This window comes from Lepidochelys kempii, chromosome 22 (assembly GCF_965140265.1).
Source record: "Lepidochelys kempii isolate rLepKem1 chromosome 22, rLepKem1.hap2, whole genome shotgun sequence".
NCBI classification, from domain to species: domain Eukaryota; kingdom Metazoa; phylum Chordata; order Testudines; family Cheloniidae; genus Lepidochelys; species Lepidochelys kempii.
The window spans coordinates 13,569,865-13,597,807 of record NC_133277.1 but is presented as its reverse complement, the minus strand read 5'-3'; the positions used below and the strand labels follow the sequence as shown (position 1 = coordinate 13,597,807).

At 57.5% G+C, this 27,943-nt stretch overlaps 2 protein-coding genes and 1 long non-coding RNA gene across 13 annotated transcripts in view; 1 reads left to right on the top strand and 2 right to left on the bottom strand.

Moving 5' to 3' along the window:
- Positions 1-32: 32 nt before the first annotated feature.
- MFRP (membrane frizzled-related protein) lies at positions 33-14,173 on the bottom strand. Of its 6 annotated transcripts, none has more exons than XR_012155954.1 (14): positions 13,843-14,172; positions 12,682-12,802; positions 11,954-12,094; positions 11,356-11,487; positions 10,635-10,869; positions 8,842-8,972; positions 8,390-8,515; positions 7,678-7,754; positions 6,372-6,520; positions 5,615-5,745; positions 4,494-4,628; positions 4,053-4,180; positions 3,496-3,806; positions 33-63 (listed from the first exon to the last, which is right to left on the bottom strand). XR_012155954.1 is itself a non-coding variant. In XM_073321196.1 (14 exons), exons 1-13 carry the CDS (start codon positions 13,987-13,989, stop codon positions 3,582-3,584), a joined length of 1,878 nt encoding a protein of 625 aa, XP_073177297.1. In that variant the 5' UTR covers positions 13,990-14,173; the 3' UTR covers positions 33-63; positions 3,575-3,581. The 6 variants fall into 6 exon arrangements, 5 of the variants coding, with proteins under 5 accessions (XP_073177297.1, XP_073177296.1, XP_073177298.1 ...); XM_073321196.1 differs by having other exon boundaries at positions 3,575-3,806; positions 13,843-14,173; XM_073321195.1 differs by lacking the exon at positions 33-63 and adding an exon at positions 573-624 and having other exon boundaries at positions 3,575-3,806; positions 13,843-14,173.
- LOC140901762 (uncharacterized) lies at positions 13,037-27,538 on the top strand. The gene is made up of 3 exons (XR_012155955.1): positions 13,037-13,611; positions 15,363-15,404; positions 26,846-27,538. It is a non-coding gene; the product is annotated as an uncharacterized lncRNA (long non-coding RNA).
- The window catches only part of USP2 (ubiquitin specific peptidase 2), a 57,653-nt gene continuing 49,095 nt past the window's right edge, over positions 19,386-27,943 (bottom strand). For all 6 annotated transcript variants that reach the window (XM_073321193.1, XM_073321190.1, XM_073321192.1 and 3 more), the window contains 9 exons: positions 25,992-26,103; positions 25,785-25,895; positions 24,706-24,770; positions 24,327-24,430; positions 24,158-24,238; positions 23,683-23,761; positions 23,289-23,396; positions 22,091-22,211; positions 19,386-19,862 (listed from right to left, as the gene is read on the bottom strand). In XM_073321193.1, the coding sequence (XP_073177294.1) occupies positions 19,775-19,862; positions 22,091-22,211; positions 23,289-23,396; positions 23,683-23,761; positions 24,158-24,238; positions 24,327-24,430; positions 24,706-24,770; positions 25,785-25,895; positions 25,992-26,103 (869 nt within the window). In that variant the 3' untranslated portion in view covers positions 19,386-19,774. The remainder of the gene's footprint in view (positions 19,863-22,090; positions 22,212-23,288; positions 23,397-23,682; positions 23,762-24,157; positions 24,239-24,326; positions 24,431-24,705; positions 24,771-25,784; positions 25,896-25,991; positions 26,104-27,943) is intronic.

Below are 27,943 nucleotides of genomic sequence, written 5' to 3'. Positions count from 1 at the left end.
TGGGAGCTGTGCACAAGCGGGGGGAGGGTGTGGTCACATCTTGGTGCCAGGGGTTCCTGGGAGCTGTGTACAAGCAGGGGGAAAGTTTGGTCACATCTTGGTGCCAGGAGTTCCTGGGAGCTGTGCATGAGTGGGGGGAAGGCGCGGTCACGTCTCGGTGCCAGGGGTGCCTGGGAGCTGTGCACCAGTGGGGGGAGGATGCGGTCTCGTCTTGGTGCCAGGGGTTCCTGGGATCTGTGTACCAGTGGGGGGAGGATACGGTCACGTCTCGGTGCCAGGGGTTCCTGGGAGCTGTGCACCAGCAGGGGGAGGGCGCGGTCACGTCTCGGTGCCAGGGTTTCCTGGGAGCTGTGTACCAGTGGGGGGAGGGTGTGGTCACGTCTCGGTGCCAGGGGTTCCTGGGAGCTGTGCACGAGTGTGGGGAAGGCGCGGTCACGTCTCGGTGCCAGGGGTTCCTGGGAGCTGTGCACGAGTGTGGGGAAGGCGCGGTCACGTCTCGGTGCCAGGGGTTCCTAGGAGCTGTGTACCAGTGGGGGGAGGGTGTGGTCACGTCTTGGTGCCTGGGATCTGTGCACCAGCGGGGGGAGGGTGTGGTCACATCTTGGTGTCAGGGGTTCCTGGGAGCTGTGCACGAGCAGGGGGAAAGTTTGGTCACATCTTGGTGCCAGGAGTTCCTGGGAGCTGTGCACGAGTGGGGGTAAGGCGCGGTCACGTCTCGGTGCCAGGGGTTCCTGGGAGCTGTGCACCAGTGGGGGGAGGGTGTGGTCACATCTTGGTGCCAGGGGTTCCTGGAAACTGTGCACCAGTGGGGGGAGGGTGTGGTCACGTCTCGGTGCCAGGGGTTCCTGGGAGCTGTGCACCAGCGGGGGGAGGGTGTGGTCACGTCTTGGTGCCTGGGAGCTGTGCACCAGTGGGGGGAGGGTGTGGTCACGTCTCGGTGCCAGGGGTTCCTGGGAGCTGTGCACCAGTGGGGGGAGGGCGCGGTCACGTCTGGGTGCCAGGGGTTCCCAGGTGCTGTGCTTTAGCAGAGGGAAGCCCTGCTCTGAGCCTATGGAGAGAGAGCCCCTCTGTGCCCTTCCCAGCGGACATCCCAGGCCTGGTGGGTGGCTCTACCAGCATTTGAGATCACAGGGGTGGTGTTCAGCCAGCTGCACTGGCCTGCGGATCCTCCCAGTGGATGGGAAAACAGGATGTTGTCTTTGGTCAGGAGAAGCTTGTTTGTGGCTTTAAGGCACAGCCAACCTTAGTGGAGTGGTCAGGAGTCAGGCCAGGAGTCCAAACCCAGCTGGCAGCTCCAGCTACGGCCTGCCCCTGCTCCAGAGCAGAATCCACCTTCCCCTTCTTCGGGAGTGGAGCCCCTCCCACCCTCTCCCCAGTTCTTCCCACCCTCTCCAGCGTGGGGAGGGGTTCAGTATTTACAGCTGAGGGAGAATACCCCCACTTTGCTCTGGGTGAGATGGGCCCAGACTGATGCACAGCCAGGAACCCCGTACCCACTCACCCCTGAAATGGGAGGGCTTCGGATAACAAAGGGGCCTAGATCCTATCTCCTTGGCTTTTGGATCTCCCAAACAACACCCCACCCCCCACAGCCCAGCCCAGCCCAGCCCTGTTATGAGCCCGACCAAATTCCCGGCCATGAAAAATGCATCATGGACTGTGATATCTGGTCTTTTATGTGCTTTTACCCTGTACCATACAGATTTCAGGGCGGGAGACCAGCGTTTCTCAAATTGGGGGTCCTGACCCAAAAGGGAGTTGCGGGGTATTGTCACCTTACTTCTGCACTGCCCCCAGCGCTGGCCGGCCGGAGAGCGGCAGCTGTTGGGGGGAGCCCAGCTCTGAAGGCAGCGGCAGCATGTACCAGCCCAGGCCACCCTGACTTCTGCGCTGCTGATGGCAGCGGCTCTGTCTTCAGCGCTGGGCTCTCAGCCACCAGCTGCCCCTCTCCGGCTGCCCAGCGCGAAGGCAGAGCCGCCGCCAGCAGCAGTGCAGAAGTAAGGGTAGCAGTCCTGCAACCCCCCCCCAATAACCTTGTGACACCCCCCCCCTTTTTGGGTCAGAGCCCTACAATTACAACACCGTGACATTTCAGATTTAAATAGCTGAAATCATGAAATTTACGATTTTTAAAATCCTATGACGGTGAAATTGACCAAAATGGACTGTGAATTTGGTGGAGCCCTGGCTATGAGCCCTGTCTGCTTCAGAGAGACAAGGGCTCCTGCTCTCACTCCCCAGCTCCTTGTCCAAGGACCCCTTAGGTCTCGGTTCCCAGTGACCCCTTCCAGTGATTCCGCCCAGCCCAGGCATATTCCAGTGCTTAGAGCAGGGGATTCATACATGGGCTTCCCCTGGGTTCTGCTCCTGGCCTTGCCCCTGACCTGCAGGCAAATAATTTCCCCTCTCGGTGCCTCAGTTTCCCCAGTGCTGACCTGGGGGTAATATTGACCTGCCCCCCCAGGAGAGTGTGAAGCCAAATTATTATTTGAAAGGTTGTAGTTGCAAAATGCTGCAGCTGTTTATTAGACACACAGAGTCGTGCCAAGGGCATTGGAGCCCACGCTGCTGTTCTGGCCAGCGCCCTGGGCACTGCCAGCCAAGTCAAGTGGAATACAGTGCACTGGGCCTTGCCTTAGCCTGCAGGTCTGCGTGGTGAGCTGATTAACTCTTTACCCTGTGTACAAGTGGCATTCGGGTAAGGTGGAAAGACAGCTGTCCGGTGCCAGAACTGGGCCAAGGAACTGAAGTGTGCCAATGGGTGCTATGTCTTAAGCTGCCGTGGCATTGGGGAAGCAGCCCTCCAGCCCCCTGCTGCCCAGATGAGATGTCAAGTTAGAGGCTCGGGCACAGGAAGGTTTGTAAAACGAAGTGTGATGCTGGGGTAGGTGCCATTTCTTAAGGTGTTTTTTGTCATTCGTCTATCTAGGTACTTCTATGGCCCCTGCCATCACAACAGGGCCCCATGTAGCTATGCTTTTATCCTTACAACCCCCTGGTTGTTAGGGAAGTAGCATTGTCTCCATTTTACAGATGGGGAAACTGAGTCAAAAATTTGTTTTTTCTTTTTCCTCGGTCATGCAGGGGGTGTAGGACGGGGTGTATCGGAGGATGTGATGGGTGAGAAGGCACGAGCCGGCGGACCCTTTGACCCCACTGCAGGACTGGGGAGATGGGGCCAGGCGTTGCCGAAGTGCTGTGACTATGCAGTGTGGAGACCCCAGCAGCCATTCACTCGCATTCTGGGCACTTAGGGCCAGCCCTGGTGGCTCCCACAGGGGACTGTTATGGGGGATACCATGGGGAGTTATGAGGGATACCATGGGGAGTTATGGGGCAGCAGGCTCCCAGTCTCAGGGTGGGTGGTTTCTTCTCCAGCACCTTTATTTGGGGGTCCTGGGCCCCACAGGCTCTCCCCATGTCCTCAGGTCCCTGAAGGGAAACGCGTTGGAAGGGGAGGGCATAGCTCAGAGAAGAGTTCGAGTATCCACCCACCCCAAAGCCAGACAGGTCGCGTCTCTGGCCTGGCTGGGGCGGGAAGAGCCACCCCACCCTTCCACTCGCTGGGCCCCACCTTCCCCTCACGGCTTGAAGCACTCCACGGGGTCGTTGGAGTCAGGGAGGACATTGCAGTTGATGGGCCAGAGGATGCTGAGGAGGCTGAGGGCCTGCTGGCAGCGCTGCTCTGCCGTCAGGCACACGGAGCGGCAGGGCTGCAGGACGCCCCCGTCCGGCGTGCACTTGGGCACGAAGAGGCTGCAGATCAGCAGGCGCAGGTGCTGGTAGCAGGAGAGCCCCATCAGGGTCTGCAGGGAGAGAGGGAGGCAGTGAGCACCACAAGGCCTGGGGTACTGGTGGGGGCGGCTTCCCCGTTTATGGGTGCATTACCCCCTGGGCACTCTACACTGCTGGCACCTGATGTCCCCACCTTCCACCCAAAGCAAATTCTCCACCCAGCCTGCTTGCTTCCCACTGGGTTTCCCTTCCCGCCCAGCTGACACCCCCCGGCCGGGCAGCACAGTCTCCCCCATGGCCCCCTGTGCTGGGCTCACCTTGTAGTCTCGGAGCATGGTGGCTGCTTCCTGCTGGTCTGGGATGGTCAGCCAGATGTTGGGGAAGGAGGTGGTGTTGTAGCTGAGACCCAAGCACACCTCCACTTGGATCTGCTGGCAGGAGGACTCTGCAGGGGAGAGGGCAGGTGATACAGGTGGCAGCTCTGAGCTGGGGGGGTGCGCTGGCTAGGACGTGCAAAGAACGTTTGCAGGGCCCATGGGCTCCAAAATCTGGATCCTAGCCCAGCAGGTGCCTCAGAGTTGGTGGTCACATTAGTGTGTAAGGACAGAGGTTCCCTGGGTGCAGAGCTGAGGCCTACCAAACTCATTCCACCTGTGACCTGAACCGGCTGAGGGAAACTGGAGGATAAAGTCCCCCCACCCCATAAGCCAAGTGTTGGTCATTGTAGGAGCTTGGTTGGGCTAGGGGTTGTCACTCACCAAAGGAGGGGGGTGAGACACTAGTGCAGTTGAATTCATCGCTCCCATCCGGGCAGTCATGCCAGCCATCACACACCGACTCCCGCGCCTGGCACTCCCCGTTTCTGCAGGAGAACTCCAAGGGGCTGCATGTTTCTTGGCAGATGAGAGAGAAAGATGTTGGAATGAGCGGGTACTCGTCTGAGTACAGCGATGGGGCCTACATGCTATGGGCTGCAGTGTAACTATAGTCACCATGGTGACCCCGTGCTTGCAGACCCAACCGGACACACACGAGCAGTCAGCAACTGTAATTACAATGGGAAGCGGTGCCCAACTCCAGTGTAACTACAATGTAACCATGGTCACTGGATCACAGACCCAACTGGACAGCGCTATCATACCGTGACTAGAGCGAGTGTCCACGGGCCAGGATAGCTACAGTGGTATCAATTTGCCACTTCCCGTACAGATGGGAACTGAGGCTCGCTGGGCCTCAGTTCCCATCTGCACAACAGCACTGCTTCACTGGGATGTGCACGGACAAATGCACTGAGGGGGAGCAAAGGTCCCCTGGGAAATACCTTGGAAAGAGGAAGTGGGGGAAAGGCAGACCTGGAGGGTGGAGGAGTGGACTCTCCTGACAGTCACTGCTAAGATTTCTGGGCACTGCTGCTTTCTGTTTACCCCAGTGATTCCCAGGGGACAGAGCTAGGGAGGTGATCGCATTGTTCTCCCTTCCTAACAGCAATCAGCTACTTACTGGGCAGCAACAGGGAAATGACAGGGTGTCAGGCTATTCCCTTGATAAACCTCCCAAGGCAGTTCCCCTCCTAGAAAAAAACGACCCTGTGATCAGCCTGGCTGAGGAGGTCTCTGTCCCCTTCTCAGGGAGGTGTGGGGAGATGGGACGATCCCACAGCTAGGGAGGCAGACCAACGGCCGAGACCCATGCTGCTTTCACCACATGTGATGCCCAGCTCCGTGCCAGCGATGAACCCACAGCTGAGCAGCACCCTGGCAGAGAGTGCACCTGGGTCAGCTTGGCACCAGGACATGCCACTCAGAGATGGGCGACCCTGCCACCCAGCTGGAGGAAGACCGAGTAGCAGGGAGGGTGCGTTTCAGACCCAGGGACCTACTTTCCGTGGCGTTCCGGGCACGGTAGGTGGCAAAGAACCCGTCCTCCGCCACGCCCTCATCTGCCATGAACAGGACGGTCATGACGTGTCGTGAGGAGGTCAGGACGGGCGGCAACTGGGAGCCACAGAACCTGCCAGGAGAGGAAATGTGATGGGAACGAGGGGGCTGAGGAGCAGGGGAGAGAGACCAGGAGGGAGAGAGAGATGGAGAAAAAGAGGGGAGTGAGACAGAGAGGGAAAAGAAGAGAGGAGCAGAAATGGGGATGGGAATGGACGGTGTGTGGGAAGTTGTGACCGTGCCAAATGCCTCCAGAGACTTTTGTCCCCTCCCTGTGCAGCCCGTCTTCTTGCTGTGTGCAGAATATTGGCTAGTACCTTGGGAAGGCATTGATGCCTAGTGGATAAAGCACTGGACTGGCACTTGGGAGCCCTGGGTGCCCTTTCCCAGCTGTGCCACCGGCCTGCCTTGGGTAAGTCACTTCCCCGCTGTGCGAAACGGAGAGAGTAAAACCGACTTGCTTCGTACAGCACCTGGAGATGTATGGCTGACAGGCAGCTAAGGCTGGGTCTGGGAGGGGCAGGACCTGGGTCTCTCCAGTGCTGGGGATGGGGGCATTCAGTCGGGTAGGAGAGAGGTTCCTCTTTCTCCCCAGGAGGTGGCTCTGTAAGGCAGCCCTGCTCAGGGAGTTCTGCCCCCCTCCCCTTCCCTCAATCTCCTGCCCCCAGCGGCAGATCGCTGAGCCGCGGGCACCTGTACCTGCCCAGGAGGCTGAGGGCGTCCGTGCCTGCACTGTCGTGCACCTCCACAAAGTCAAAGGTGCAGTCCTCCTGCGACTCCAAGCTGAAGTTGTGGAACTGCAGATCGATCACATGGCCCACGGGCACGGCGATCTGCCAGAGACAGAGCTGGAAGAGACCGATGCCAGTAAGCCTGTGCCAGACATCCCTGCCCGTGTCTGGATGGGGAACTGCCAGCTGGGCACAGACCGGGTGGGATGGCGTGGGAATTATTTCATGATATTTTGTATGAAGCGTGTGTGTGCCTCAGTTTCCCCTATGTGGTGTAGGGTTAAGTAGGTGGTGCGAAAAGCTTGTTTCCTCTTTGTAGAGATCCAGAGATCCGGGTGTGTCTGACGCCTTGCTGCCTGCTGCCCCAGGCCCATGGAGAGTCCCAGAAGACAACAGCCACTCCAACTGGATGGAGATTGGGCACCTAGCAACTAACGACCATGGATGCCAGCAGGGTGTGACGACCAGGGGAACAAGGACAAAGGACCGAGGAGGGGCCGGGTGGGGTTGCTAAATGGGGGCTGCTGGAAATGGGGGAGACGTTCCTGGACTGGGATGAAAGAGGGGTCAGAGGGCTCTGGGCCGGACGCAGATGCTCTACGCTGTAACTTTTCTGTTCCCTGTGCTAACCAAGGGCTGTCTACACTGTGTTCCAGACATGTAATAAACCCTGTTGCTGTTACAGTTCTGGCTGAGTCACTGCAGTTTAAGGAAGTTGGGGGCAGGGGGGTACATGGATCCCTTTGGGTGCACACAGCTCCTGCAGGCGGACTCGCTGCAGGGAGCTCACAGTGGGAAGCAGGGGTGGTGAAGGCTCCGAGGTTCAGTCCCCAGAGGCGGGGAAGGCAAGTGGCTCACCCTCGTGAAAGAGTGTGACCCTAAGGGGGCTGGTACACTGAAGGGCTCCTCCCAGGGACTGTTCCAGAGCCGCATGAGAGCACCGGACCTGATCCTTGACACCGGGCATTAAACCACTGCCCACCTCTGGATGGAGGAGCTGCCAGGGTGGCCCAGACTGGGGCATTTCTGGCTCTTCCTGGTGTTCTGGACACAGTGGGGGACCCTATCCCTCTGTGGCTTGAACAGCACAGGGCCAACCTGACCACTCCACCTCCCCTGCCCTCCATAGCCCTGGTTCTCCTTTCTGATGCCAACAGCTGCATGGCAGAGGTTGGCCCTTGTCCTCTTATGCCAGCTGGGCCACATGACACACCTCCCCGTAGCCTCCACTGCTTAGCACTCTTGCTGCCCCCAGCCCCTGGCTCCCCCCTCACCTGCTGATGCGGGTATGGCTGGGGGTGGCTTGGGGTGGAGAACTGCCCCTCCAAGCTGGTCAGCAACCCACCGCATTCTGGAACAAGACAGACACCATGGGGTCGGATCTCTGCTCTTGCCCAGCTGTGACTGGTGCACGCTGGTTATTCTGCCGCCAGCCCTGTGACCCATGGGCTCTCCCCATCCCACCCCCGGCCCGGCACCCCTGGTGCTGTCTGACTCAGTCCTGGCTTTCCAGGGCTCCCTGCACTCTGCAGCACCCGGGCAAGAATATTTCAGACTGTCCCTGCTGAGGGATTTGCTCTGGCCCTGCGTAGTCTGTTAGAGATCGCCCCACCCCATTCAGCCCACAACACATGGACTTTTCCTCCCATGGCTCTGACCAGGCCCCTCAGTCCTGACGCATGGCATCCCCTGTTTTTCCAGTCCTGGATCCCACCCACTTCTGCCAATGCCCCTCAACCGTTACATGCACCGTCCTCATGCTGTCCCAGGCCTGGGCTCCCACACTTCACCAACGCCCTGCCAGGCTGTCCTGCCTGCCAGCCCTGCAATATCCCTCGGTACGGGCCCCCAACACCCCATTGCAACTCCCGTCCAGGGCCCCACCCAGCACTGCTGCTGCCCCTCATGCTGGCCCAGGCCTGCCCCCCGCCCCGGCCCAGCCCCTGTGTGGCCAAGCCGTGCCGGAGGCCGCCCGGCTGCCCGTGCCTTTGTGTCTCGAGCTGCAGTTGGCTTCGTCGCTCTTGTCCGTGCAGTCGTGGAAGCCGTCACAGACAAGGCCCAGGTGGAGGCAGAGCCCCTGGTCGCAGAAAAACTCGTCCCAGGCACAGCTCTCTAGGACAGACAGACAGATGGACGAGGAAGAGGAGTGGCTGCTGAAAGCAGGAGCCAGTGGCTGGGTGCGGGCCTAGGAACCTGGCAATGCCCCTTGGTCAGCAGCTCCCTGCCCAGGGCCAGTGCCCCATTGCCTGTGGGTTCACAGATCTGAAGGCCAGAAGGGACCACTCTGATCAGCTTTATAACAGAGCCTCCCCCGCCCTTGGAAGCTGCCCACAGGTGCCCAGAGCTCGGGTTGGCCCTGCATCAGAGGGCCCCTGCTGCCCTGGGAGGGTGAAGCCCCAGGGGTTGGGGTGGCTGTGTGTGGGGGGGGCCGCACTCACTGTCCCTGGGCACGATGGCGCGGTAGTGGGCGGTAAACCCCAGGGCACCCACGCTGTTGTCCGAGACGAAGGTGACGCGCAGCCGGTTGGAGTTGGTGTTGATTGTCGGGGGCGCCACGTCCCCACAAAACCTGCAGAGAGCAACAAGTGTGTGCAACCGGTGCCCCCTGCCCCAGAGACCCTGGCAAGTGGGGCAGGCACCTGCCCATTAACCTCTTGAGCCCATATGGCTGGGATGGCCTGGATCCCGTGGTGGGGGGAGGCTGGATCTGCCAGGGTGCCCTTGGAGCAGCAGGGGAGCACAGGACAGCTCCGCTGGGCTCCCTCCACTCCATTCCTGCTGCACTGCTCTGGGGGGAGAGACCCGCAGGCCCAGGGCAGGGGGCATTTTTGGGCTTATGGGCATGTCAGTGCTGGCTGGAGGCAGGAAGGGTGGACAAGCTTCTGTCTCACAGCTCTGCCAGTACCCCTCAATCCTGACCCAGAACCCCCTGCCATGCCAGCCCTGGGATGCCATGTCCTCCCACTCCCCAGCTCTCCCAGTGCCCCTCAAGCCTGACTCACAGCCCCCTGCCATACCACCCATGGGACACCCTGGCCTTCCCAGGCTCCCACCCACCTCTGCCAGTGCCCCTCAGTCCTGATCCACAGCCCCCTGCCATACCAGCCCTGGGACACCCTGTCCTGCCCCCCAGCTCTGCCAGTGCCCCTCAAGCCTGACCCAGAACCCCCTGCCATACATCCCTGGTCCCCCTGTCCCCCCACAGCTCTGCCAGTGCCCCTCAGTCCTGATCCACAGCCTCCTGCGCTGGGCTCCTGTGATGACAGGTACAAAGTCCGCACTGGATAAGAAGGGGTTAAGCTCTGGGCCTAGGTGGAGGCACCTGCAAAGCCTGCCCAGCTGGAGGCAAGGTATAAAAGGGAGGCAGCGGGACTAGGGCAGATTTCTGGGCTGGGGAAATGCTAGCAGTACAGCCCTGACCAAGATTGCGCAGCAGAGACTGGAGAGACCCAGTGAGCAGGTCAGAAGCTTTGTGGTTCTTTAACTTCCTCTGGGGAAAGGGGCTGTTGGTAGGAAGTGACCTGGGGGGTGGCTGCTTAGCACCCTAAGGTGCAGAACCTGGCTGCCCACCATTGGGCCCTGTATGGGAGCCTGGTGGAAAGGGTGGGCCTGGGCTCCTCTATGCACTCCAAAAGATGGGCCACCCAGGGGGCCTTCTCCTTGGGGGAAAATCCAACTGGGGGAGCCCCTGACTAGCCAAGGGCCAAAAGCCTGTGTCCCCCAAGCTATGGGGAAAGCCCTGAAGCCTCTGTGGGTGCTGGAAGACTTCTCTGTGACTGGTGTCTCTTTGGGGACCCCCTGGAAGGGGAAGCCTGGATTGTAACCCAGCAGGGGAGCCACAGAAGAGGGGTTGCCTCCCCCAACCCCAAGACAGAATTGTAACTGACAAAGGGATGTCGGGGAGGGAGACCACTTGCTACAGCCCTGCTTGAGTGCCAGGCAGCCCTGGGGGTGAGTGCCCCTCTCCACCCCACCCCCTGCTTTACCAGCACACCTGCCCTGGACCTTCTGCAGGCCTAGCTAGGCTGGGGCCTGGCCTGAGCAGAGGGTGCTGCTTGCTCTGGCAAGTTGCCCACCCTGGCAGATGGGAATCCAGAGCACTGCCCCTCTGCAACTGAGAAACCCATGGCCCAAAAGCTGAGGATCTTGTGGCTGATGTGAGCCTGGATGGGTGGGGATATTGGGGGGGGGGGGGTCTGTGATTCATCCAGCCTGGCAATGGGGTCCCTACCTGGATGTCCCTCCCCAAGGGGAGCTGCTGGCTGCTCCCAGCTCTTCGTACAGCTCCACCCTGTCGAAGAGGCACCATCTTGTGCCTTCCAGGCTGAGTGACTCGATCTTTAGCTGGATGGCCAGCCCGTCCTCCACCTGGATGCGCCAGACGCACAGGGTGTTGGGTGGGTAGGGGGCAGGGTACCTGGGGGAGCTGAGGGAGCCCTCGGGGCCCTTCAGGGTCCCCCCACAGGCTGCACAGGGACACAAGACACATTGGAGAGGGAAGGTTACAGTGGGTTGAGTTAAGAAGGGGTTCTTCCCCATATCACCCTAGGATGGGGGGTGCTGTGGGGTGGATGGGGCTCACTCTCTGTGCCCCCAGCCCTGGAGGGGGGTGGATGGGGGGGTCCCCTCTGTGTTCCCAGCCTGGGTGGGGAGCTATGGAGTGGGTGGGGCCCCTTTCTGTGCCCCTAGCCCTGGGGCTCAATGCTTACCCTAGTCAGGGATGGGGATCCCCTCTGCTCTTAGCTGCTCTCCCCACTGCTCCCCCTTACTGGGATTAACATGAGGCTAGTCAGGGAGGTGAGGAGGGGGGCTGTGAATGTGGCTCCCTGTGATCTCCCCGGACAATGGGGTCTCGGTTTGGTGTCTGATGCCCTCCTGTGCTCAGTAGGGTTGGGGGTAGATCTCTGGGTCCCCTGGCCTGGGGAGAGGCTCTGCGAGGCCCTGGTACTCACAGGGCTCTGGTGTAGCAGCTGGGGGCGGCTCTCTCTGTGGCTCGGCGGTGCCTGCAGGCGCTGTGGTGGCGTGGTGATGGTGGGCAGATGCAGTCGCAGAGGAGGGTCCGGCTGAGTGTGAGGACTGCAGCTCTGCTTCCACAGGGAGAGCCAAGAGTGGGGGTCAGCCACTGGAACCGGGGTCTCTGGGCAGGCAGCTGAGACTCTCTCCCAGGGATCAGACACTGCTGGTGGGGGAGGCCTGGCCTGCAGCTGTCTCCCCTGCTTGGCACCCCAGATTGGGGCGGGGAGGGAGCAGGGGCTCGGAGCTAGGTGTTTGGGGGCTGGGGAGTCTCTTCCCTCCACCCCGAGCTCAGTGGATTTCAGGCTGTTGGTAATTCCAGCTGGAGGGTGGACCAGGTGGGGCCAGGGTCTTGATGGGGTAGCAGTAGCTAACCCTTACTCCATTCCCGCAGGTGTGCTCCCAGCCCCACTCACTGCCCTGACCCTGGGGGGGGCGGGGGTGTAAGACTGCAGCTGGGTTGTGCTGCTAGCATGCCGGGCCCCCCACACCTGCTGTCCATCCACATGCCCCAGCTGCCCCTGCCCTGGTACTCACGGGAGATGATGATCCCCAGCAGCAAGGCGAGTAGCAGCAAGAGCAATGCACTCATCAGTGCTACGCACAGCCAGGAGAACTTGCAGTCGGGCCCGTGCTTCCTGCCCGCCCTGCCCCAGAGCCGCTGGCCTGCGGGGGGAGCTGTGTGCACAGCGAGGGGTCACTGGTGAGCATGGCTGGGGGGGCCCCTCCTTCCCAGAGCCCTAGGGGAGAGGTCTGTGTGGCACCCAGCCCTGCCAGCGCTAAGGGCAGTGGGACAGGACCCCCAAGGCTGGAAGAACTGGGGAGGGGACCCTGTGGGGATACACCTGGCTCTGGGTACGAGCACAGGACCCCTCAAGCCATTCTTGGGATACCCAATATTCTGGCCGTGGCAGCCAGTGGGCGCTGTGTTGGGTGGGACCTGTGGGTCACTGCTCCCCCTCTGGTGCTTGTGGGTATACAAAGTGCAGCTGGAGGGCACTGGAACAAGCTGCTGTGGGGCACAGGACCAGCTCCTTGGGGTACACCGAGTACAGGGGGCCTGGCTTGAGGGCACTGGTGTGACCATGGTGGCCCCCTGACAGCCAGTACTGTGTGGTGCATGACTCCCTTAGGGAGGACCCTAGGGTCTGCTGGGCCCATCTCCCCCAGGCAGAGGGAGATCCCCTGCCTCTCCTCCCTGTTCCCCTCAGGGGCTGCCCACTCAGAAGGGCCCACTGGTGCTAGGGCCCCCAGGGGGCTGGTACCGAGGCCATCCCAGGGGGATCCAGTGCTGCTCCCGTTCTCCCCCGCCATCTGGTGCGGAGTGGGGGGTGCGCAGCCAGCCCCCTCACTCTCAGGCTCAAAGATGGGATTGCAAAACTCCGTCTGCAAGACACAGAGCAGGTGGTCAAGGGGCTGGTGTGGCTATGGTGGGGGTGGAGCGCCTGGGACACAGTGCAGTGTGAAGCAGCAGGGAGGTGAACAGTGCTTTGTGGGGTGGGGAACATGGGGCATGCTGGGCTGTTCATTAATGGGAGTCAGGGCCTTGCTGGGGGGTGGGTGTGCGCAAGGGGGCCAGCCCTGGGTGCTGGGAACAGGTGCACATGGCAGGGAGGGGTCAGTGCTGGGGAGGAGAAGCAGGAGGTATGGTGGGAGTGGGAAGTGAGGTCCTCCCCACACAAGGCAGAGCAGGTTAAATTAGGTCAATTAACCTCATAGGCTGCCCCAGGAGGAGAACCAGGGCTCAATAAAGCTGAGTGGAAGATGACCTTCAGGTGGGGTGGTCTAAAGGGAAGAAGCTGAGAGCAGAATGGGCTGCTGGGGAAGCAGTTGCTCCCTGGGGGAGGGAGTTTGGGCAGGAATGTGCGGTGCATAGGAAGGAATCCAAGGAGTGCTGGAGCCTGGGAGCAAGCAGACAGTGGCTGCTGGGCAAAGCATTCAGGGCTGGAACCTGGGGTCGTGGGCAGGCCTGGTTCCCTTCCCTGCTGCTGAGAAAGTGGTCCAGGGCCCGGCTGTGGTGCAGAAGGACTGTCTGGAATGGCGGGGAGGACAGTACAGTGACCTGGCCAGGGCGTGGAGCCACAGAGGAAGCCACGCGAGCCCTGGAGAGCGAGGTGGGATGCAGCATGAGCAGCTGTCGGTTATGGGGAGCATCAGACCTGAAAGGAGCAAGACCCCAAACAGATGCCCCAATGGTGAGTGAATCCCCTGATGGGGGTCTGTACCAGGCATCGGGGGAGGGGGACTGCATGGTATTGAGGGTGAGCTGGGGGAAGCACATGGCACTGAGGGGTCAGGGCTTGGGAGGTGACTGCCTGGCCCCAGGGGCAGGAGGTGACACCAGCAGCAGGAGCTCTGGGCCAAGCGGGTTCAGGGCCAAGACCCCACACAGCTCCCTCCCCAGTGGCACCTGCTGCCGCCCATACCTTACTCTGCTCCAGCCTGTCGGGGCACAGCGTGATTTCAGTGAAGTCCTTCATCGCTGGGGGTGATTCCTGGCAGGATCTGGCTAGAATTGCTCCCCTGGTGCATTCCTCGCCCTCTGGGTCTGGTGGGCCCTGGCCCCCTCCCATGGCCCCTCTGCCATCGGCATGGCCGCTCCTGATCACTGCGACAGCACAAAGCGGCTCCTGAGAGGTGCGACTGGGGTTTGATCCTTCCCCCGGGACATCCACGTGGTTATTGCGGAGCACTCAGAGCTCTGGTTGAGCTCAGTCTGCCTGCTGCTGGGAATGTAAATGGCCAGGCTGGCTGCTTTGGCTGGTACCAAAGGTTGGAAGCCAAGGAATGGCTGTACTGGACTCGAGGGGGAGGGGGCTGGGAAAGCCACATGGCAGTGAAAGAATTTTAAAAGCATTAAAAAAAACAGCCCAAGCCCCAACCCCTCCTCCCACCTTAATCCAACTCAGCTGAGGATGCTGAGGTCAAGTCCCCTGGCATGGCAAACAGGAGTCTTAAAGGGACAGCACTGAGCTGGCTTGGTTGGACTGGTGCTCCCCAGGAGCTGAGGACCCTAGTGGCTCAGGCAGCTAGATCTGGGATGCATGGAGGGGTCCCCCATCAAGTTGATGAGATGACCTGCCCTGCTTCCCCTGGGCTATGTGGTGCTGTGGGTAGGTAAGCGGCTGTTGTGCTCCACCCCAGAAGTGGCTACATTGTGGCGTTGGCGGTGGTGGAAAGCACCCCTGTATTCACACCCTACATGCCACTGCACAAAATAGGCCTTGTGAGGGATCATTTGAAAACTAATAACTTGCTGGTTGATAACTTAATGTAAAGTTACGAAATCCCCTGTACAATGGCACATGTTCAAAATGCCTCAGCCCTGCCCAGGCAAAGGTGTTAGACTCGTCTGGTCTGGCCCAAAGAAGGCAATGTGTTTACTTGTGTGCAAATTGAGGGAAGCAGGGTCCTCAAAACTGCAGGGGGAGGAGATAGCGGAACTACAGGTTCTGTTCCCTGCCAACAAGAAGGGAAAGGTGCATGAAGCCTCTTTGCCCACCAGACTCCATGTTGCCTTCCTCACAGCTTGCATAAACTTTGCTTTGAGGGGTAACCTTCAGTAGGACCCACTCCTAAGGTTCCCTGGACTATAAAGGGGTAGAGAACCCCAAGTAATCTCTTTTGCCTAAGACCACCAGGGCCCCTGCACCTTTGGGCCTCTGGGAGAGAGCCTGACCCAGGAAAGGGACAGTCCCCATCTTGTTGGAAGGCTGCGGGTGAGACCATCTCAAACCAAGCTTTGAACCAAAACTTGTTAGATTGTTAGACTTAGATGCATGTTCACTCTTCTTCGCTTGTAGCTAGTTTCACCTCTTCTACTTGAATTCACTTAATCCTACCTTTGTTTTGTTTTTGATACTAATCTAAAACAATCCAGTGCTGTGTGTAAACCAAACTGTTTAACTCAAGTTAAAGCAACAAACTGAATGTTGACTCTTTACAGGGGCAACAAACATGAAGATCTGAACCCTTCAGGAGAAGGCAGGTCAGTGCAGAACGCACATCTTTGGGGAAAGCTGGGACTGGGAGTGTGCTGGGGTCACCCCGAGAGGAGTAACCAAGGCTGCTGAAAGCCAGTCTTGCTGGACTAGGCTGCGGCTCTACATGGACGCTTGTGGTGTGACTAGGGGTCTGGTTGTGAGTGGTGCAGGGTGGGAGTTACAGCAGCAAAGCTGAGAGGCAGCCAGGGTTACAGGGCATGTGATGACCCAGCCCCTCACTGGTCTGGACTGCACCCCAGAGTGGGACGGTAAGGTATGCTGATGTAGTACATTCCTGAGGAGCATCTCCGAGCCCCTGGCTTACATTGCTCTATGAAGCCTTAGCCATCCTTGAGGTGCACAGAGCAGTGTCTATGGAGTTTTCTGTAATTGTATGTGGCCAATGTGTGCCTCAGTTTCCCCTTTATTTTTCATGGTTACTGGAGTTGGGGGGAGACGGTCTCTCAGGGCAGGCTAAGAGACATAAGCATGCATGATGCCTAGCTGTCTGAACCTGAATGGGTCTGTAAAGGACTGGTGGAGGCTGACACCCTATCGATGGAGAATCTGAGAGGACAATGGCAAACCCTGTCACCAGGACATGGACACCTGGCAACCAATGCCCCAGAGGGAGATGGATTTCCCCACCTCTCTGCAGGGAAGCTGGGCAGAATCTCCCAGCTCAAGAACCAAGGATTGGGAAGGTGTAAAGGGGGGGAATAAAAGTTGTCATCTGGAGGGCAGCTAAGTGCTCACCAGGGATCTGAGGAAGGAGATGATGGTGCTTGGAAAGGGGGGTACGCTACAGTTTGGCTGGGCTCTGGGCTAACCTGAAGGACCTTGAAGACTCTGGGCTAACCTAAGGACTTGCTGTGTTCCCGTTGACAAATAAACTTACTGTTTTGACCATGCTACTTGAGTCATTGCAAAGGCTGGGTGAGGTACATTAGAGGGTGAGGGGGGTCTCCAAGTCTCTCCAGGAGCATTTCTCAGTTGGCCTTGCTGAATAGAGTGCCCGCTGTGAAGGAGGAATGCTGGTGCCCCAGAGATTCAGTCAAAGGAGGGGGTGAGGCTGCATAGCCTATTCTCTGCAGGAAAAGTGAGACCCCTTGGGGGTCTGTCCCCCCAAAGGGGTTCCAGCTAGAGACTGTTCCAAAGCTGGGGGCGGAGCACAGATCCTGTGGAGCTATCAGTAGGTCAGTGCTATTATCCCTGCATTGCAGGGGGGAAACTGAGGCATACATAGAAAATATTAGGCCCTGAAAAAACCTACATAGGTTCCCCTCAAGGTGCTGCAGTTAGGCGCTAATGTCCCCTTTTGAAAAGTGCCTTTGGAGCCATTGGCTTTCAAGGAGTGTTCTGCTCCTAAGTCACTTCCATGCTTTTGAAAATGATTCTCCTAGTGGCCATCACTGGGGCATCTGTGCACCTGCTTTGCCCAAGGTAATGCAGCCAGTTGGTGGCCCAGCCAGGAGTAGAACCCAGCAGTCCCACATCCGAGCCCTCTCCTTGGTTGCGCTGGTGTTAGTGGGTGGGAATTCAAGTCCGCCTCTTCTTTTATGCTTGTCTGATGGGTGCTGCCTGGAAGGAAGCTGCAGGGTCAGACATCTTATGAGAGAGTGTGCCTGGGGTAGGGAGATGGAGCTGGGGCCTTCTCCCATGGTCTTGAGTCCCTCCCAAGACATGATCCTGGCCCTCAAGCTGCTTTTGCTCCCCTGGACAGAGGCCGCTTAGGGACTTATGTGTGGAGTATTCATGAGATCTCCAGGGGTGGCCTGGAGGCAGCAGGGCTGTCACTGTCCCAGGGGGTCTCAGGTCCTGCACTTCCAGTGGGCTTGTTAGGGGGTGAATGTGTCTGGGGGGGAGCCTGGTTCTCCACCCCACAGCAGCTCATTCCCTTGCTCCCTCCAGGGCATTACTGATGCCACCAGTGCCCCATGGGCCTGCAGGGAGTGGGGCTGGAGCTGGATGTGGAGTGAGCGAATTCCCCTGGCTGTGTTTACCGTTGGCTGGGCTGGGTGCAGCGTTTCCCTAGTGCCTGGCGCCAGGGCCCAGCCAGTCACATTCCTGCAGCCCCTCAAGGCGAAGCTGTTTCTCTGTTACTAAGCAGTGGAGAAAGGGCTCATTGTGCAGGAGCTTTGGGGAGAGCTGAGCTGCAGGGGGAGAGCCCAGTACTTAGGGCTCCCAAGACTGGGGCATGTTAATGGGTGGTGCAGGGGAGGGTTTACAGCAAAAGGCTTTGCTCTGGGCCTGGATCTCTGCTTCTCTAGCCAGCCCTGGGTCCCTTTTGCAGTGGTGTCGTAGTTCTCATTCTGTTTCATGCTGCACAAGCCAGGCTCCGGGGGGCTGCAGGAGAAACTTGCTGCCTGCCTCAGGCCCAGGTTAAATGGTGGTCCCAGCTTGCTTTAGGCCCTGCTGTCCTGCTCTGGGGGGCAATGGGAATCTCATAAGCCCTCTGGGCAGCCAAGAGCTGTGCCCTGGCACAGAGCACGGCTCTATCTAGCCCACTGCCACCAGTGAGTAGCCAGTGGCAGGATAAACCCCCTAGCTGGCTGGGCTTACCTGGCCTGGGGGCGGGTTTCCACAGCTCATGCCCTTGAGCTGCCGCATTAGGCTGGGAGGAGTGCGGTCTGTCCTGTAGCGTTAGCTTGGGACGCACACAGCAAGGCAAAGCCTGGGGGTGGTGTTCAAGCTAAAATTTATTCCTGTACAAGTCTCCCTTGTACTCTACACTCTTCCGCTCACCTTGCTTACACAGTAAACAAGCAATAACCAAACCAGCAACTCTGCTCTGCTCAGCCTCCCTCCAGCTGCTGTCTGGGCTGCTCCTGTAGCCACTCGTCCCCTGCAGCAGGTGCCCCCAGCCACGTTGAAAGGGGCCCTGGCTAAGCAGTTGGAAAATGTCCCTTTCAATCTAAGTGTCAGTCCTCTTAGACCTGTTCTTGGGGCAGGGCGCAAGGAGCGGTTGAGGGAAGCAGGCAAAGCAGCCAGGATGCCCCAGCCGTGCAGTGCCAAGAACAGGCAAGTGGCACAATTCAACATGGCTGTGGGGGCATCTCTGAGCATGGCAGGGGCTAGCTCAGCTGTAGGGTGTGGTGGGATGCTCTGAATGTGGCTGGGGGGGAAGGGAGGAAGAGAACAAATTAGAGAAAAGACTAAAAAGGCAATTGAGATTCCCTGGCCAATTCAGGGGAAGCCCAATGGGGCTGGCTTCACGCCTCTGTGGGAGGGAGAGGCTGCTGCTCACCATTCCCAACTGCTCAGAGACCCTCCCACGCCCCCTAAAAAAAAAAAAAAAAGCTGGCTCTCAGAAAGCTGCTGGCCCTCATGGCATAGGCTGGGCATGCTCCAGAGGATTGTGGGAACATTACTTCAGCTCACATGCCCCTCCCTGCTCTCAAAACATTTTAAGGCACGGTTGTACAGCAGGCTGGTAAACCCACCCAAAGCGAGTCTCTCCCCCATCCCCGATGCTCCGAGCAAGGAGGCCCCCTAGGAAACCAGTGTGGGCACTGTGGATTGAGAAAAGTCAATTAAAAATGAACTCAAGAGTATCCCCCCAAAGTGCTGAGATGCAGAACAGTCACTCCAGGACCTGTCCTGGGCTCCCTGTGCACCGCTGGGCGTCATCCACACAAATCCGGTCATAGCCTGGCCAGGGAGTTTCAAATCAATAATTCACTGCTACGACTGCTCTATGGGCAGAGCCACCAGCCAAGTTGCCTCGGGCTATTGGAGAAGGGTGGCGGGCTATTAGTCCGGTTTAGAGGAGCAGCCCCTGGCTGCAGCGAGCAGGGTGGGGCCGAGCTGGAGAGCAGGTGCGGTGTTTCCATAGTGCAATTCAAGATGGGGTTCCCAAGCAGCAGGCTCCAAATGGTGTGGTTGCACCAGGATGAGATGGAGGTACTCTTGGGTCCCCAAACCCCACTCATGTCTGCCCCGGGGTGGGAGGGGTTGGTTGCTTGGAGTTAATGGGACAGGCAGGCTTCTGCGCCCCTTGGCATTTATTACACACTAAAGAAAAGAGCAAAATAAGCTAAGAATCCAATCCCCGCCCCTAATAGCAGGAATCGTCCAAACTGTCCAGCCCCCTCTGTGCCGGCATCCTCTCCGCTGTCTGTGCCGCCGGTTGGTCTGGGGCTCCACTTGTCTTCAGCCTCAGCCGCAATGGGCCCCCGGGCAGGAGAAATCTACCCCCCCACCCCCGGCCAGGGTGCTGGCCCCATTTTAGGGGTGGTTTCTCTTGCGTCTTGTGTTGTTTTTTAAAAAACGAACCGATTAATAGAAATCCCCGCCAGAGTCGTGGCCGTCCTGGGTCTTCCCGTCTCGGCGTGGCCATGCCATGCTCCCAAGGGGCCGAGCGGGGGGGCAGGAGCTACATGCGGGAAGACGGGCTAGCCAGCTCGTAGAAGAGCAGGTAGGCGTCGCTGCTGCGCACGTGGCTGGAGGACATCGGGGTGACGCTGTAGGGAGAGAGAGGCGGTCATGGCACAGGAAGGGAAGCTACCCCCATAGCAGCCCCCAGTCACCCCACAGCTACAGAGCTACCCCCACAACACCCAGAGCCTGTGCAGTCCCCAGTCACCCCACATCTACAGATCTCCCCCAACAACACCCAGAGCCCGTGCAGCTCCCAGTCACCCCACATCTACAGAGCTACCTTCACAACCACCCTAGCCTGTGCAGTCCACAGTCACCCCACATCTACCTAGCTACCCCCACACTACCCAGAGCCCATACAGCCCCCAGTCACCCCACATCTACAGATCTCCCCTGACAACTCCCAGAGCCCGTGCAGTCCCCAGTCACCTCACATCTACAGATCTCCCCCAACACCCATTCCCCATGCAGCCCCCAGTTACCCCACTGTGATGTTGCACTCCATAAGATTTTATGAAAATATGCTAATGAGTGTGAATATAATGTAACTGGAATACGCTTCATGCAAAAGGTCTCTTGTAAGGTATCATTACAAAGCTTATAATCTACTGAGTGTGGTCATCCTATTTGTATGACTATATCATACCTGTATCTGAAAGTAGGAATATAAAACATAACTCTGAGGTCCTATTGTAGTTATGCAAAGTGTGGGCCATTAATGGTGGTTTAGAATCTTGATGGGTTCCATCAGCTAGGACAATTGACTGCAGATGGCTCTGTTACTTGCAAGCCTTCCTATGAGTCAGGCTGGGAAGAATGAAGGCTTGGGGTCTCACAGGACATGTGACCATGTCACCTGGTACTGGAACCCATCTTAAACTTGGTGCTTTTCCATTTAGAAGGAGGGGTGGGGACCCAAAGAGACAAAAGATTGCTGCCTTGTGCCAAAGGTATATAAGGGCGTGGAACAGAACAAAGGGGGCTGCAGTCATGAGAAATCCCCTAGTTTTTATCACCTGAGCTGGAACAAGGACTGTACCAGGGAAAGGATTGGGCCCAGACTAGAGAGGAGTCTAGTCTGTGAAAGAAGCTTACTGGAACATCTCTGAGGGTGAGGTTTCATCTGTAATCAGTTTCTTAATGTATTCTTCTTAGACTTGCATGTTTTGCTTTATTTTGCTTGGTGACTTACTTTATTGTCTGTTATTACTTGGAACCACTTAAATCCTACCTGTTATACTTAATAAAATCACTTTTGTTTATTAATTAACCCAGAGTAAGCCATGAATTCCTGGGGGTGCAAACAGCTGTGCATATCTCTCTATCAGTGTTATAGAGGGTGGACAATTTATGAGTTTACCCTGTATAAGCTTTATACAGAGTAAAACAGATTTTCTGGGGTTTGGATCCCACTGGGAACTGGATATCTGGGTGCGAGAGACAGGAGCACTTCTTAAACCGCTTTTAGTTAAGTCTGCAGCTTTTGGGGGACGTGGTTCAGACCTGGGTCTGTGTTTGCAGCAGGCTGGCGTGTCTGGCTCAACAAGACAGGGTACTGAAGTCCCAAGCTGCCAGGGAAAAGGGGCTCTCAGCACATCAGGTGGCAGTCCCAAGGGAGTTTCTCTGACTCAACCTGTCACAGCGGCATAGTCAAGCAGGATCTGTGCACAGCTGATTGCTTTGAAATGCTGGTAATGATTTTAAGTGAGGTTTAAGTGTGTTGGCTGGAGAACAGACAAAGTGATTACCGGTTAGATATTTTCTGTTTGCTTATTTTGGGTAAGGGAAATAGGGACAGAAAAGTAAGCAAAATAAGTAAGAGTGAAGATCAGAGGAAGCTAGAACTGCACAAGTTGCAAATTGCCCAGAAAGGCAGAACGCTGGGTGCTGGGAAAACGGGCTCACAGGTAGTCTCAGCACATCAGGTGGCAGTCCCAAGGGGGTCCCTGTGACCGAACCCATCACACCCACATCTACAGATCTCCCCCCACATCACCCAGAGCCTGTGCAGCTCCCAATCACCCCACATCTACAGATTTCCCCCAACACCCATTGCCTGCGCAGCCCCCAGTTACCCCACATCTACAGAGCTACCCCCACAGCCCCCCTAGCCTGTGCAGCCCCCAGTTACCCTACATCTGCAGATCTCCCCCACAACACTCATTGCCCATGCAGCCCTCAGTCACCTCAATCCACAGAGCTGCTCCCCACATCAGCCCACAATACCCATCCACCTCCCCATATGCCCATACAGACCCCTGGCCACATGGGAAGTGGGACGGGTGCCTGGGATGCCAAGTGCCAGGATTACCGGGAGTCGTTGAAAGTGTGCCACTCGCCGGACACTGGGCTCTTGCAGTAGGCTGTGTAGTGCCCTCCCATGGTGGTCCCGGAGTGATTTGAGATGGCATACAGGTTGTAAATGGCATGATCTGTAGGGGTGGGGCAGAGCAGAGCAAACCCAGCAATTAGCGAGGGTAGGGTCCACCGTGCTCATCCAGACCCCTGCTGCTGGAATCCCCTGCCGGGCTGGTATTGTGCCCTTGGGATTCCACTAGCAAGGCACAAAGAGCAAGACCCCAAGGACTGGGCAGAAGAATGGGGGAGGGGGTGAGCCAGGACTCCTGGGTTCTATTCTCCGCTTGGGGAGGGAGAGTGGTCTTGAGTGAGCAAGTGATTGGGGGAGCCAGGACTCCTCAGTTCTGTTCTTAGCTCTGCCACTGGCTTAGTGCATGGCTTTGTGTGTGTCACGTCCTGTGCCTCAGTTTCCACACCTGAAATACAAGGCTAAAGGCATGTCCCTTGGGGGCTGGGGAATTCGTCCACCACTGTCTCGTTCCCTCGAGGGTGTGGGGTAGAGGGGTGCAGCAAGGCAGAGCGTGCCGTGCAGCCTCTGCTGGGGCAGGACACAGTCCTAGGGAGACAGAACGTACCCACGCCCTGTCTGTGGGATGAGTGCACTGGCAACCAAGGACACGCAGCTAGTGGGGAGAGCTCCCTTGGGGTGGCTCATCAGCCACCAAGCTCCCTGTGCCAGGGCCCGATTCGAGGTGGCTGCAGCACGGGGAAGGTGTGCAGGCTGAAGCCTGTTGGGGATGACTCAGCTTGGGTGGCAATTGCTGGGCTGATGAGGCAATGGGATGGGTAAGTGGAAGGATCTAAGTGGGAGGGAGAGGAAATGGGAGAAGTTCAGAGGGGCAGCCTGGGTGGAGGAGAGGTGGCTGTGGGGAAGTCTGCTTTGCTGGCAGGCTGCAACCCACTCTCTTGACCTTGGTAAGTGAAGAATAAATCCGCACAGGGAGGAAGGGTCACGACTGGGTGTGTGTCTGATCTAGGGCCAGGCCGGGCAGTGTGGCACACTGGTTAGCGACAGGGGTGCTCCGTGACATGCCCCTGATGCCCAGTGGGATGCCGTGAGGGACGCTGCCCCAGCCCTGCCCCATCAGCTACGGGCATGTTGTCTCCCTGTGCCAGCACACCCAGCCCCCGCCTTGCCCCAGGGCACTCACTGCAGCTCTGTGCGGCAAACTCCCGCAGGTCCAGGTCCTTCAGCTGGAAGCTGATGAAGGTGGTGAGCTTGCTGGTTCGTATCCTGGCTTCAGAGAAGCGCTTCAGATCTGGGGGGGCGGAGTCAAGGAAAGGGGGCAGGGCCAGGACAGATGGATGGGAGGGAAGGGTGGGAGGAGATGTGTACAGAGCCCTTTGCCCTCTTGGGTATGGGCCCCGGTCTTCCTCTGGTATGTCCCACTCAGCAGAAGCTGGATCTGCTAATGCCTGGGGGTAGGAGGTGACTCCCACCCATATCCCTTTGCCCCAAGACCCCCCACCCTCCCGCCCCATGGCATATGCTGCCTAGGTGCTGGGATCTCCACTGCAGGGAGCTCCAGGGAGACTGATGGATACGAAGCACCAGGATCTTTGGAAACCTCTGGACGCTGAACTTCTTTGTGCACCTTGTCCTGGTTTTGCAACGACAGCATGTCTGGGGGAGACAAACCAGGATTAGAGGGGGATCCTGATAGCATCATCGGGGGGCTGAACCCAGGAGCCCTGGGCCAGGCCCGAGCGTACTACCCACAGGGGAACTTCAGCAAATAGGCCCACCGTCTAGCGGAAATGGGGCACAGCGGAAGCAAATCCAAGCCTATCCCTGAGCCAAGATGGTGCCCACCTTGAGGGCAGGCGGCCTCATTCCCATGGGGCTGGGATGCGGGACCAACTGCTACAGCAAAACTGTGATGTGGGCAAATGGCGCAGTGCCGAAGGGTGATGATCTCTGTACCGCACCTCCTGATCCCTAAACAGCAGTCTGCCTGTCCATCTGTCCCTGCCCGTCCATCCCTTCCTCCCACCGTTTCCCCACCCATCCCTCCCTCACTGGCTTTTCGTCTCCATCCAGCACATCCTCCTTGGTGAAGAGCCGCAGGCAGTCCAACAGGGTCACCTCGCCATAGCTCTTCTGTGGGGAGCAAAGAGTGAGGGTCAGAGCATGCCCAGGCAGGCAGGATGGGGGGACGCTGAGCAGCAGGTGGGGGTGGGGGCATTACCTTGGCAATGGGCAGGGACAGGTCCCAGAAGGGGTCGAAGGCCGTGGAGCAGTAACCACACTCGCTGCAGGTCAGGGAGCTCTTCAGCTGCCCGACGAAGAGATCTGGGGTGGGGTGGGAACGAGAGGGGGTGAGAGATGCCCAAGGCACTGCATGGCCCAGCCCTCACCCGGCAGGGCTCTGACCATCACAGCAACCGTGTCTTCTACCGATCTATCCATTTGTGTACTGGATGTATGGGGTCTGAGCCGGCTGCCTGCCCTCCCCTCCATAGACACTGCAATTCCCCTGCCCGCCTCCACTTCACTCCCTGGGCCTTGCTATCCTTCCATCCACTCCCTGCCCCCATGTCCTCCCCTCCCCGTACCCAGGCACTCACCTCCGATCCGGCTATCCTCCCTCTCCTGGTACTTCTGCCACATCTGCCTCCCTTTTTCATCGTCACTGCAGGGGACAAAGAAGAGACAGAGTGTGTGAGATGCCTGCCAGGGCCAGCGCCCCACCAAGGCCTGAGCTGCTTTGCAGTCTGCAGGCGGAAGCATGCCAATTAGGAGGGAGCTGCAGGGAGCATGCTCTGCCCCCTTTACGGTCACTGGTCCAGGACTGATGCTGGAAAAGCTTCTCTGGTCCTGAACTCCACTACCGCGCCAGTGGGTCTCAAACCCTTAAAAGCACGGCATGCTGAGGGCCTTCGGGCTTTGCATTTAGTCCACTTGAACTTTAGTCCAGCACCGCTGGAGCACTTGATGGCTCGCGAGTTGAGTGACATAAGAGACCAGAGCCGTACCCCCATACATCAAGCCTGGGGACTCCATATATTTGGGATCTGTGACGTGCTAATTCCAGGGCTAGCAATGCTAAACCCTACAGACATCACGGCAGGCAGGTGTGCAGAATGCCGGGCTGTTACAGGGCTGCCGGCTCCCCCGAGCTTGGAACGCGTGGGAAGAAGGGATCCCCTCACATTAGCAGGGCTTTCTTTCTTTTTTCTTTTCTTTTCTTTTCTTTTCTTTTCTTTTCTTTTCTTTTCTTTTCTGGAGGGGACAGTTACCTGCCCAGTTTGGGATCTGCTGGTGATTTTCCTTCCCTGTGGCTCGTTTATTAGGCCCCAATCTCCCCTCCGCACCTGCAGCCCCCGTCTCCCCCCAGGCCCCATCACAGTTGGGTTCTGGTGTCCTGGGCGTTTGCTGCCAATTTGGTCCAGCCACCACCAATCTGAACTTGCTCAGAATCACCCCAAAGAGAGAGCTGGCCAAGGCAGGCCCCTGGGGTTGGGTTTAGCTGGTGAAAAACACCTCTGGGACCCCTTCTCCAGTTCCAGGCTGGGCGTGAGCCAGCTGGCAGGGAGCGTGGCTCCTTGGCGATGATGGATGTATGCTGCTCTGCAGAGGCAGCGTGCGAGAGGCACCAGTCTGTGCCACGGGCGTGGCTCTCTCCTCGCGCGCGCCGCCTACTTACGGCAGGTGGTCCAGGTTGTTCAGGTTGGATCTGGGCCGCACTAGCACCTGGTTCACCTCGCTGTGGAGCCCATCGAGGAGGAAGCGCAGGAATTCCTGAGCATCCTGCTGGCTGGAGTGGACAAGGGAAGGGTAAGGAACCACTCCCTGGGCTCCACAAGCCCCCTACCCCACCCCCCGTCTAGCCTAGGCTGTGGCAGAGCCTTACTTGTAGCCGACAAAGCGGGGTGCGTATCTCTGGATCTGGGTCTTGAATTCCGAGGGGCTCACCACTTCATTGGGGGACGAGGTCCAGAGCAGCTGGATCAGCTTTGCGAACTCTGCCAAGAGAGAGTGCAAACGAGGGTTACCAGGGCCTGCAGCTTGCTCCAGCCCAATCCCCCAGGTCCCTGGGGGCGTGTTCAGAACCGCAGCCCCATCTACCGGCGGCTCTCCTCTGAGGGGGGACTGTCCAGCTTCTTACTCCGCAGATCTGCTCCCAGTGCATATTCACGGCCAGATCTGCTGAGCAGAGGAGCAGCAGGAAACCTGGTCTGCTCTGCCTGGCCAGGGTCTCACGGAGGAAGCTGAAGCCTACACCTTGGGTATCAGCGGCAGAGCTGGCAAACCTGGAGGAGGAGTCGTCAGCCATTCAGATTTAAAAAGGGGTCTTATGAATGAGTCAGCGAGAAACATTTTGTTGCCACATGTTAGACACACATCTGGTGGTCATCAGCAGGGTGTTTGTAGCTGCTGGGAGTGGTGCAGTTATTCTATATCATGTCATGTTGAAACCTTAACCTGAAAAAATCATAAAATCACCAAAAAGGCCACAACTTGGAGAAACACGGTCTATTTTTTACCAAAAATTGGCAGAAAGCTTCTAAATTCAATTGCCTACGAACTATGTACTCAAAATAATACTGTTGCGGAAAGTTTGGGGAATATTTAGCCCCTGGTGACATATTTTATGCATTTTCCCATACTTGTCTGCCTTTGGTTAAAGCAAAAGTCTGTAGTCACACGACAGTATGAACTTGTTTGTATCATGTAATACATCAAAATATCTGTCATTATTTGTAGGGTGGACTGATTGGAGAAGACTTTCTGTCTGCTATTTTATGACTATTGGCTACCGTGCAATGATTTCTGCATCAGCAACTGATGTAAATACAGAGTACACCAGGATGAAATATTTTCAGGATATGTTCCACTCTCTGGGCCAAGACTGGACTTATGACGTGTATGATGAAGCAATGTATTGCAAAGCACAGTTGATTAAATGGAGGAATCGAACCGAATTTGACAATGACCCCTTTGAGATGGGAGGCGTGCATCGTACAGTGAATTTCCTGGGTGACATAGGCAGTGTGATACAGGAAAGTGGGTTTGAAGACCTCCTTGTGGAAGCAAGCATCGATGGTGCTTCAGTCATCAGCCATGCTGTAGGAGCGAAAGCACAGAACCGTGGTGTTAGAATCCAGAAACCTATGAAGGAAGCAATGAATCATTTGAAATGGGTGGCACTGGGCGATTCCATGAACAATGATGTTCTCCCAGGAGACGAGAAGAGACGCATCTTGGAGAAAGCTTGACCTTGCACGGAAGCATTTGAAGATGTGGACAAGGCACACAGAGAAAAGAGCGTGGAAGCACAGAATGCTCTGGCAGACGTCATGAACAGAACCCAGTCACTCCGCCAGCTCATGGACACTTACGTTACCCAAGGGAAAAACTGCTGAGATACATTTCTGCTCTGGGAAAACTATGTAATGGATAAAGAAAAGGAGGACTTGTGGCACCTTAGAGACTAACCAATTTATTTGAGCATGAGCTTTCGTGAGCTACAGCTCACTTCATCAGATGCAGCTCACGAAAGCTTATGCTCAAATAAATTGGTTAGTCTCTAAGGTGCCACAAGTACTCCTTTTCTTTTTGCAAACACAGACTAACACGGCCGCTACTCTGAAATATGTAATGGATGTTGCCCAACTCCTGAGGGATACACTGCAGCAAAGAGAGGAGATAACAAGTCCTCGTCGCTTGAGACACTGGCAGAGATGATTGCACTTGAATTGCAGTGTGGTCATATGAACTATGCTAGATGGGGTTGTGTAAATGTACCAGAAGCCAGATATATGTCCCATGCCAGCTGACAGTCAGGGTACAGAATACCAGACT